The 12,176-nt window shown below is 36.8% G+C and overlaps 1 protein-coding gene across 1 annotated transcript in view; it reads left to right on the top strand.

Annotated features, from left to right (window-relative positions):
* GLRB (glycine receptor beta) overlaps positions 1–12,176 on the top strand; it is a 40,622-nt gene that overhangs the window by 23,419 nt on the left and 5,027 nt on the right. The window contains exons 8-9 of the mRNA XM_026041643.1: positions 1,502–1,654; positions 6,877–7,169. Coding sequence (XP_025897428.1) covers positions 1,502–1,654; positions 6,877–7,169 — 446 coding nt within the window. The remainder of the gene's footprint in view (positions 1–1,501; positions 1,655–6,876; positions 7,170–12,176) is intronic.

Raw genomic sequence — 12,176 nt, 5'->3', positions numbered from 1 at the left:
CATCTTCCATCTTAATCTTTTCATGAAGAATTTGAATTAATATGAATGGCATGTTTCAGTACTCTGAAGTACTTTTATAGGCCACTTTCAGGAATTGGTAGCTGTTTGATTTACATTAAATTCTTACATGAAGGCATTTCAGGATGCAGATTTTGCGCATGTAATTAATTCAGCTAAGGACTGCATACAGTAATCAAGAATCAGAATTGCATGTGCACACAAGTTTTCAAAATTATGGTTTATACAAGAGATTCTTGACAATTTCAAAGGACTGGATCTTTTCCATCCATTTATGTCAGCTGGGGTTTAAACAGACCTTTGTAAATTGAAAGAAGGTCCACAAATTTGAATGACTTCTTTTATGGCAAACAATTGAATGTTTAAATTTSCAATTTGTATACTCTATGTTTGTTAAAATGTATGACAGATCCATAAGGTCCTCAGCAGCTGAATTGTGAGGGCAACAGTTATTGTTATCTGCTTGATAAAAGGTGATACAAAGCCACACAGAATATACACTGATACAGAGGAGATACAGAATTTCTTCTCGCATAAAACAATCAATTATCATTTTAAAGGTCATACTTCATATGACATTAAAACCTAAAATTATCTGAAAAATATTTACGAGTTACAGAGGGAATTCCTCAGGCAGTTGATCATTGAAGATGGTGGTATGAACTGTAAAATACAATATCATGTCTTTCACATTTTTCCTTAATGTTTTACTGTTTTGATTACTGTATGCTCAAACACCACTTTTAAGTTGACCTATCATTCCAGGTTACTTAATTAAATATGATAAAAGGTAAATAGTCCTATTTTTGCCATATTCTTTATTAGCTTTGCACCAACTTTGTTTATTTGCAGATATGGACTAAAAGTGAATTTTGATATTGTTGTAATGTAATTTAGGAATATCTTATTTTCCTAAAATAATAGTTTAAGATGTTGGTTTTTTTTACAATTCCATTATGTTAATATTTGCATAAAAATGCCAGGGCTGCCACACAATTGAAAATGAGAACAGAATTTATTTTCTGGTTATGAGATTTCCTAATTCTTTTGTTATATCCAGCAAAATCTCTAGCACCTGTTGTTTTATTTTTTATTCAGCTCCCACTAACAGACAGATTCTGAGATGTTTCTGAGATCTAGCTCTTCGTGCTAGRCACCTTTTTTCCCCTTAAAGGAATGCTAAATAGGATTCTGAGATGAGGGTATTCTGGGGTCCYGCCAGACCCCACTGGCTGTATCTGCACCGTGTCTTGAAGCCATTTCTGCCATTTAGAGCAGAGTCCCACATGCCTGAGCACATTTGGAGGTTATGCAGATCTGTGTTGTGAACACTTTTCTCCAAATTGAACTCTGCCTTTTTAAAGAAAATCCAATCACTGAGCCTTTGCTATTAAACCTAAGAGGAAACAAGTCTAAAAGATACTAATCTGAAGAGGTTAACTTGTAAAGCACATTAAACATTAACACATTTATTTTTTTAAAGGTTATTATACTTGTGTAGAAGTAATCTTCACTTTAAGAAGACAAGTTGGATTTTACATGATGGGTGTTTATGCTCCTACACTGCTAATAGTTGTTCTGTCCTGGCTGTCATTTTGGATCAATCCTGATGCAAGTGCTGCAAGAGTCCCACTGGGTAACCTGCGTTTACACATCCTGTCACGGGCCACTCAATGCCGCCAAGCCATTCGCAGTTGCTTTGACAACATGACCCTAAGCACCGAAAGCAACTTCACTTCCATTCCCCACTTCTCATTTTCACTGAAACCTCCTCATTTCTAGTCCTGTAAAATCCACTTCCACGTTGAGGCTTTGCTTGATGGTGGTTCCAACACTTATGTGATACGCACACTGTCCCTGCTCCTCTATTGGGACAAATCTCATCTTATCCATGTACAGTTGAAGCTGTAGACACGGAATTTTGCATTTTAGAATACAAATCACTATTTTTTTTCCCTTTAAAAATACTAAAAATTAATTAGGAAGAAGTAACATTCTTCATTAATTTGATAATAGGCAACAAATATGTTTTCTTACCTTGGAAAGAAGTAAGGATGCATTCCATAACATGAAATGGAAGATATTTCAAGAAATGTCTTGAAACTTGAAATATTGTGGGGAAAATACAGTATATCCGAAAAAGATAGAAACAAAAACCAGATATAGTTTTCCTTTAGTGAGCTCCATTATGATCAAATTCTGAGCTGTATTTCTACTTTTTTAGTTCTATAATCCCACAAATCAAAAAGGTGACCAGGAAGGTTTAATTAATTATATATAATAGTTGTAAGTGGCAAAGTGCTGATTTATGTATCATTGATCTGTTTGTGTCTATACATACATGCTTATTTATGTTTTATTAGTTTTAATTTGGTATGTGTTTATTATTTTCTCTTATGTATTAGCATTTCTGAACTAATGCATTTTCAAAGATACTAACTGTTTCTGGTTATGTGACTTTTCCTGAATCCCCTGAGAAGCAGCAAACATTAAATCTGACACTCTTCAGACATGAGCCTGCATTCAGTGATGAGAGTTGGTCTCACTGTGGTGGGAGAAGACTTTCCTTTTCTCCAGTTTGTAAGACAGCAACAAAMTACCTCTTCGAGCTATTGCCTTGAAGAAGGTTGATATTGAGTCTAACAAGATTAACAGTTCTGTGTCAAGTGAATGAAAGAGTGTGTCACTAATGACCATTACAGTTTTAACAGCTAGATACAGATCTCATCAGAGGAGAAAGTACTTCTGATTGARTATCTTAATACAGTTGACTTTGGAAACAAATATAGTGGACTAGTGATTCCCCATGGCTAGGAATCACAGAAGTTTCCATATGATTTAGGAATACAAGACACTTTGCAAACCAAGAGGCARAATATAATTTTTGTGCATTGATTTGTGACTGCTACAGAGGACTCTCCAGCTCCTTATAGGTAGAAAGCATATCCATTAAAAAATTTCCTTTATTTCCTTTACTGTCRTATGATCCCCAAGGGGAATAAGATCTTCCCTCATGCTGAAGGAATCCAAGGGACTTCTGCCTGACAGGCACCCACAGCTGCCTAGAAGAATGGAGCCTTATTGCGAAGCGTAAGCAGCCACACAGCAGGCGCTGCCTCCCASGAAAGCACACTTGGATGCAGCCGAGTCACTGGAAGCTTGGAGTGCTCTGACCACATCCAAGCCTTCAGATGTGTGCCAGGTTCTGTGTTGCAGATTGCCCATGTTTATTTAAGATAGTTTAAAAGAAGATAAGGGTGAGGCACATAAAACAGGCAAGTGATGAAAGACATATTTTTTAATGTGAGAAATCTTAAAAGAATGCCTTGGAATAAAAATATTGTGTTCTGAATGAACGCTGACAACTCAGAGGAAGAGAGGAAATACTGTTACTTTTATTGTTATTTCAAAGAAGCCATTCAAAATGAAGCAGGTGTGTGATAGGAGACAGAAACTACTCATGAAATTATTTCAATGCCATTGTATTTGCTAATCCTTCATACAAGTATGGACATAGTGAGAGGTGAAGGAAAAGGAGCCCCCGCCCTATTTTATGACCTTGCAGTTGGTTATGTATTCCCTATGCTTAAAGGACTGCTATATTTGAAGCCAGATATGTTCTCCATCACTCGTGCCCCCCMACTCTGTCTTGATTCTAGTCATTTCATTTTACAAAATTGTAACAAAAATAAGTCTCAAAGGAAAGCCATAAAGATGGTTGTAAAAGCTGGCATATGAAGAAGAATTGGCAAGATTATGTCTTTTAGGTTAAAAGTTTAATGAGATAAGAGAATGTATTAGAGAGACCAGTTTATAAGGWAGGCAAGACAGAATGCTACCTTTTTTGATAACATTAGTGAGATAAAGACAGACATTTTTAAAATAATAATATAAAACAGGAAATAGTATTTTATATTGCATATGATTAACCTGTAGAATTCATTGCCAGGAGATAGTGATGCAGCCAGTAGGTTGGGTGAATTCAAAAAAGGAGTATTTATTTATTTGGCTGCATGTACTGAGGTGCTCTGCTTGATCAGCTCTTTATGATATTATCCACACATAATGTTAGATAATATTTTAAAAATAATAGCTCTGCAACTTCCTTTTTTAGGCTGTGAACTGAACTTMCTGACAGGGACTGAGAAGAAAATTCTGTGAGCTGGTAATTCATTATTAGGGTATTAAGGAGTCTTTCACATGCCACTGAACAGGAACTGGATGTTGGTAGTAGGTCTCTAGTACTGCAGACCYTGTGAACCTAAGTGGTTTATCTGCCCAATGCTCTGAGTTCATGTTTAGGAAAGTCTTCCTTAGCCAGCTTCATCAAAAGGCTCTTCAGCATGTAGAGGGCAAAGCTGGAATAAGGAAGGGCTGTGAGGAKGAGGATTTAGAAAGGGAGTGTCAGCTTCAGGAAAAGTACAGAAAGATACTTCTAAATGTTTCAGGTAGAAAAAGACTGTAAGATGGTGCAGCTATGATRACAAAGGTTGCCAAAAATAGCAGACATTTCCTGGTAAGACCAAAATTTTCTTAGCTTAGCAAGTTTGGAGGAAAGAGTTCAGGCCCCTTCCCTTCACAATTCCCTGAAAAGAGATTTTAAAAATATATATTTTTAATAAGTTATCTTGTAGTTTATTCATTCTAATCACTCATTTGGGGCTCTGTGCCTTGCCCCCCTTTAGATAGGTACCTAAAGCAACGGCAACTTACAGCTCTGGTGCTAGGGTCTCTGAGGCTGTGCCAATTCTGATCTGGCAGCAAATGGTTGCTTAATGGAATATTTCTGTCACACTTTATTGTTTCCTTGAAAACCTAGAAGATTTTCTTTAGTTTCTCTGACTCCGAGACTGAACTCTTCACCCTAGAAATACAGACAAATGGAAACCAGCAGGAGGTCGCCACGACCTCAGCTGCCACAGTGAACAAATTGATGAAAGCTCCACTGTAATCCCTTCAGCCAGCAGAATTTATAAGTAGTTTGCTAGAATTAAGTCCAAGATTGTAAACTGTAGCTTACATAGTGATTATACAAATATTTTCAGCGCCAGACAAAGTAGTAATACAAGTGTTAAGATAATAAACCCCTCTAAAATTAGTGAAAACTATTACAATAACAAAGATCTTCAGCCTGTCCATAATATTAAATAATTTAATTTTTCAAGGTTACGCTGCCTTTCAAAAGTCTGCAATAGAAGTGCATGGTACGGTGCTACAGTACATTCGTGTAGGCTGAATGGAAAGCTGGATATAGTTCCTTAAAGTAATATGCCTTAAAGTAGTGCAAACTTATTTGTACTTATTATTATAYTTCATAGTGATCCATAGTCAGGGTTCAGCCCAAAGAAGCTAGTCTTGGTCAGTGAAAATAAAGAAAAAAAGTGGCAGTTCTATGTGCTCTTTCTGTCCTTATGTATATGTTTATGCTCAAATGCTTCAGATACAACGATATAATATAAACCAGAGCAGACACTGAAGTTTATTTTTTCAGTATTTGCCAGGTGATTCTGCTCTGAYGTAGCGCTACTGGCCATACCATTTGCCATCCCAATGGAAAACAAAATCCAGCTTTGCAATGAAATGTTGCTATTATACATTTCTAGATAAAGCTCTATAGGATTTTATGTTTTAAAATTATRTGAATGCTGTTCATATAATGCAAAAATGTTTTATTATACCTACTCTTTAGCCTTTTAGCRGCTAGTAAGTGGCCCATTTTAGATTAATATCATAGAAAGCATCATATCAATCCTATTAAAATCCAAAAATGAAGAGCAGCAAAAGAATGTTTTTTTCATGCTTTAGGTAATRCGTGTGACCAGTATAAGAAGCACAGTTAAGGATGACTATCTACTTTTGACCAAAATTTTCTATAGAACTCCATTATATTATTATCAGRCTGCCCAGATATAACTAAGACATTTTTATCATTATTACTCTTGAAATCAAAATTGGAAATTCTTAACAAGGAGGTTGAAAAAAATTTCCCTCAAGTKACAATCATTTCTAAAGTCATCTTTTTCTAAATGTACTGTTCCCTTTTCATGTGTACCTGAGAGAAATATTTCTTTGAAGTCATATTGTTTTGTCTCTTGTGCTGTAAATCCTGTGCTAAAGTGATGTTTGGGCGCCTTGTAAGGAGCAGTGCTTATTGAAACTAGTGTGATGATGAGTATGTYCTTTCAGCAGCCCTTGCATTTTCTTTCATGATAACAGTTTCCTCAAAAACCCTTTATCTAGAAAACTTCCTTTACATATTGAAATCTCAAATACTGGATAGTTATAGATGCCCAGTCAATTTAGTCTTTTCCTCTTCATGGTGAACTGTGAACACAGTATTTTAGGTTCTTCAGCCAAAACTTCTCTTTCATTTTAAGTTTGCATATTATATGGATGAATTTGTCATTTGAAGAATTGCTTCTGCTGTAGCACAATTCAGATTTCTGGARTAACTGTACCTCTTCAAGCCTAATTTAAGGGACTTGCTTAGAAATCTTGGTTTAAGTAGCATTTCTCTTCCACTTCTCTAGAATTATGTGCAATTGTATAATGTGTGATGGGGCAGGAAAACGACAGCTACCAGTTTAACTTCTCTTATCTGTCTCTCCATTAATAATATAAAGATACTCATTAATAATTCATCATTAACTGTAATATCCTTCATAAGTGTTTGTTTGTTCATTAATGGATGGCATGAGCACCTCATATACCTGTTGCAAAATATACCTGCCACTTTGTGAAGTCCCATTCTCTGTTCCAAAATATCATCATTCAATACTGTCTGTTCCAGAGGAAGAGCACAGAAAGTGCCAAGGAGGGTAGGATTTCTTTAACTAAATGTTGTCTTTCTGTTTGTAGGTATTTTCTCAGTGCTGAGCTTGGCATCTGAATGTACTACTCTTGCTGCTGAACTTCCCAAAGTGTCTTACGTGAAGGCTTTAGATGTGTGGCTGATTGTTTGCCTTCTCTTTGGGTTTGCATCTCTGGTTGAATATGCAGTGGTTCAGGTAATGCTAAACAATCCAAAGAGAATTGAAGCTGAAAAAGCAAAGATTGCCAAGGCAGAACAAGCAGAAGGAAAAGGTGGAAATGCAGCCAAAAAGAACACTGTGAATGGTACAGGGACTCCTGTCCACATCAGCACTTTACAGGTAAGAGTTGTAAAATTATGCTAGCAAAATCAGCATTATCCTCTGTTAAAATAGTTGCAGAAATATACTGTTTTTTGAATAGTGTTTAATCTTAGAAGCAGCCAAGACACTATGAACATGCTGATAATTAATGGCCAGCCATCTGAGCAATTAGTCGCTAGTGATTTGGGGTCAGATGCTGCTAAATGAAAAAAATTGTCTTTTAGTATCCTACTATAATGGTTGTTGCTGAGCTTCAGGAAAGTTAAGCAGCAAGTGGCTTTACACTTGCTAATTTTTTACATCTAATAAATAACAGCTGTGGAAATGTAAGTATTCAGAGAAAAGGACTTCCAGTCAGTAGTTGTTGAGATCATACTCAAATAACACTCATCTCCTTGCTTTCCTYGGACTGGCCACAGCTGCACTGCATTACATATGAAAACTTTGTAAACCCAGCGTCTAGAAGTCATGGTATTTGCAAATATAAGATGGATCTGTTTGCCTGTCAAATAGTTTCTATATTTGTTGTTTTGCCAGGTAAAGTGTATGGATAAATTAGTCAGTTCTCATGGCAAGAGATCAGGCCAAGGTTTTCCATAAAGATGCTAGCTTTTCTAGAATGTTTGTGTTCCAAGAAGTATTAAACATCCCAAGCCAAGCACCACCAGCCCTGAGTGATACTTAGTTGACGTTTATTCTGCAGGAGAAAATACATTATGCTACAGTATGTGAAATATGAATTTGGCATGTAGTTTTCAATGAATTAAACATGTAAAGTTATTAGGCCAGAACCAAATCATAACATCTGTGGAATGCAGTCTGATTTCAAAGCTTCTTTAAGGAGGAAATRGAAGTTAATGCCAGAACAGTGGAAAGCCTGCCCTAGAATAAAGCTGGCATTATCCAGAGGGCATTATCCAAAACAGTGCACTTCACTACTACAATTTCCAGCTTATAGGAGAGTCTCCTGAGAATTGTTCTGGCAGACAACCAGGCTCAGTTTGGCATAACCCCATGCCTGCTTTGACTTGTGTCACAAGCAATTCCTTAAGTCCAGGCAACATGGGAATTTTAAGTAGAAAGAAAGATGGCACAGCTACAGTTTGGCTTCCACTGAATAGAGCGTGATAATTGTGTTGAACAATGTGAGGACTCCCAACTTTAGCTATTTCTTGTGACAAAATAGTTTAGTTGCAGTAATCCAGCACAGCAGCATAAAATCTTTATTCCTTTTCTCCAGTACTTAAAAAGCTTAAAGATACAGCTTGATCAGGGAAAATATTGACAAAGAACTACAGGTTTTCTACACTTTGAACAAAAACATGTTGGTAGATTACTGACTGTCCTGAGTAAGCCTTGCCAAAGACATGAAGAGAAAACAAAACAAGCAAGCAAACAAAACCACTTCTCTCATCTGTTGCTATTCTGACATTTTTAATAAATATTTTCTAAAAGATAAGGTTGGTTATAAAGTGCTTTGGAAGGCTTAGAGGAAGAGGAGTGACTCTCAATAGAAGCAGTGCAACATTTCCCATGAATGATGTCTTCAGCTGAAGATTCTGGGGATTTAGTTCTTAGACTCTTCCCAAGATTTTGTGATGTCAGSATGTCTCATGTTTGACCTGCATATTTCAGTGTGTTTCCTATTAGAGATGTTCAACATTCAACTACATATAAACTATATTTATATAAACTATATGTAAACTTTGCAACAGTAATATATGCCAGACATACATATAGAATCTTTGGCATTTGTGCCAAGCTGATAATGATTATGCAGATAATTATGAAACATTTATTTGCTGAGACCTGTTGAAAAGATGCCCTAAAAGCCATCGATGCGGTTGAGTTGTGTCCCTCCCATTCTGCTTCTGTCCAGTCACCTGTTCTGAAATACCTACCTACTTGAGAAACAGTATTCTGGCCTTATAATTCCTGGGAAGATCACCAGGCTGAGGCGGAAAGAAAGCCCAGACTGCTGAATCCTATGGCAATGAGGCTGCAAGGTGAAAGGGTTATTAGCGTGCTTTGGGGAGGTGCATGCATTGAGGACAAGCATAACACTAGTGACGGTATAGCTGAGTTGAAAGTTTATAGGAACTCAAAAAGGAACAGCAGGATGGTAGCCGGCTTCTGAGGTCCCTTGGAAGTCAAGTGGAAGCTTAAGAAAATGTGTTTGATTTCCAAAATTAAGAGAAGAAGAATTACTTTGTGTTAAACAAATATTCTGAGCAACCCTCAGTTCATTCTGTGATAACTTAATGAATCAGGGTTCAGGTCCAAAGCTGATGTCTTTAAAAGTTTGAGGAACATGAGAAGTATTTGATAATCAGAGGACTAGTGGAGCAGAGTGATTTACAGGCAGAGTGGCTGCTAGTTCAGCGTTCCTGAAGTGTCCCCTTTCAATTAGAAGAGCAAAGTTTAGCTGAAGAGGAGAAATGAGTCCAGATTAACAGCTAGGAAAGATTGTATTAAATATCAGGAAAGATGATGGACATAGGTGAGCCTATGTATGAATTTAGGAGAAAAGGATGGCAGTTTGGAAGCACATACCTGAACTGAAAGTGCATCCCCTAGAAATGTTTGAGGGCTGCTAGGATACAATCCTAATTCTTTGATCACATGAGGAATACAAAAATTTGAATATACTAAGTCCTGAAACATGGGAGTTAATACTAAGGCAAAGAGGATGGAGGGAATAGCTGGATGTTGGGGTAGATGGTGACAAGCATGGGTAAGATTAGAGCCAACTAGGATTACTAGCATCTAGCTTGGCATCTTTAATATTTAAAAACATATTCCTAATAAAAACACACCTAAAAATATAATCAGCTCTTGTCCCTTCTTATCAGAAGAAATTGGATGAAGGGATAAACTTTTCAGTAAGTCCTCAAAACTAAAAGCTTGATGCCTTTTGTTACTGAGGGTAATGAGAAGAGCTTCCTTGTAACAGAGCCTGCAAGCGTCCAGGTAGGAATTCACAAATGAAAACACTTTTGCCACAATGATCATGACTGATAGTCACCAATAGTGATAGTAAAGATGACAAGATATGTATGTGTTTATATGTATGTATTGTCATGCTTACAATTTGAAAATCAGTTAAAGGTGGAGTAAACCTTCCATGGGTGCATAGAATTGGCACATAGATGCATGGATGTAAATCCTGGGTTCTCACTGACTCAAAGCAATGTGTTGTCAGTATTTACCAAACCCAAGAGCCCATGCTTTATGATGTCCTTCTTCCCTCCAACTTAAAAGATCAATACCATTTTAAGACCATAGGTTCGTGAATGTGTCAGTCTTATTAAAGTCAAATGATACATCTACCAAAATCACCAGGAGTCTGTTGAAAGAAAATTACCCTGAATCTACAGAGAGAAGAGAAAATTCAGAATAAGCACTTTACTGGTTTTGCTAGAAGCTGTAATGATTATGCATTTACAGACAAGAAGCCATTAAAAATAATGTTTTGGCTCCATTAGCTCATTGTGGCTTCAAGTAGTTGCTGTTCTAAGCACAGAAGAAAATTATGCAACCTGGTGGTAACCATTGGCACTGTTTTTTATTGAGAAACCTCAGTAGGAGTTTGAGCATGTCTCCTAGCAATCCTAACATCATGCAGCAAGAAAAACAAGCAAAAAGGGAAATGTTTTGGAGATGAATCAGTTTCTCTTCGCTGTCACTGGTGGTGGGATTACAAGGAGAGATTGCGCGCTTAACTGTAACAACACCTCTCAATTTGAAAAGTCACATTTTCATCAAGCCCATTTATAGGAACTGTCCCACACAGATAATCTGCTGATGATTGAGGTGAACATTTGCTAAAAGAATGACTCTGGTGGATGATGAATAGTTCTATGCAAGTGATGATRATAACCTTAAACCTGGTTATTCTTAAAGAGAAACTGAGAAACTTGTCTCATCTTGTCAGAGCTGCACCTAAGCTCTGAAAAATAGGATGTCTGGTTTAYATTTCTATTGATGTATAATATATCTTCTATTGATTTATAATATATCTGACCACTCTTGCTGAACTGTGGTGATCTGATATTCTTGGATAGTGTTTTCTCCTCAAGTGATACTCCAGGCTTTCATGTAGAACCACTGGAATTTTGCATTTTCTGGACTGGAATTTTGAATTTTTACACAGTTTGCATTTTCTCTTGTACACAAAACACAGAGTAAAGTATATTTTAATAGCTGCTAACGTTCAGGTACGGAGTAGGTACTTTCTGTTCTAGTAACTCATGTGTCTATCCTTGGATACCTTCAGAACACGACTGTAAAAATGTCTAGAACAACGTGCTCTTGTTGAACCTGCTTTGAGCAGAGGACTTGGACTAGGTGATCTCCAGAGGTCCCTTTCAACCTCAACTATTCTATAAATCTGTGATATTTTGTTTCTACATATTATTTGTGGTGTGCTTTGTGGTTGAGAATTTGCAAGGGGTATAACATTTGGGATGTGATACCGAATTCCTGCTGAACTGCACCAGACTAATGCTACACAATCATTACTTTGGTGACTAGCCTTGCGTCTACCATTACGACAAGAGCATAGCTCATAAACCAGTATTTCTGCAGGAAACAATTGCAAGAAAGATTAATAAATAGATTATGTTCGAACTACTTTTTCATTTTGTATGGAAGACTTACAGAACTTGGAGAACTGGAGGTAGATTTTCACTAAAAACAGGTTGGGTGCTACAAAAGAGAGAATTTCATGACCAAGAAGATTTACTATGTGGGGCAGAGATTGCTGCATCACAGTAGGCTTTTGGCTGAGGGACTCACGCTGAACCTGAGAGGCTACTAGTGCTATGGTATCTTCAAACTTTTCTAGAAACTATGTACAATACTCAAAAATTCCTCTTTCCACAAGGTTGGGACTTTTTGCAAATCTGAAAAATTCTTTGACTTATCTGGAAGGAAGTATTTAAATAAAATATTAGAAATTATTCTGGTGCGCTGTTTAAGAATGTTCAAAATAAAGCTTTGGACCAGAAGAGAAGCTGTACAAAG

This window comes from Nothoprocta perdicaria, unplaced genomic scaffold, assembly GCF_003342845.1.
Source record: "Nothoprocta perdicaria isolate Ctin4 unplaced genomic scaffold, notPer1 scaffold_29, whole genome shotgun sequence".
Classification (NCBI taxonomy): domain Eukaryota; kingdom Metazoa; phylum Chordata; class Aves; order Tinamiformes; family Tinamidae; genus Nothoprocta; species Nothoprocta perdicaria.
This window is presented reverse-complemented; position numbering and strand designations above follow the sequence as displayed.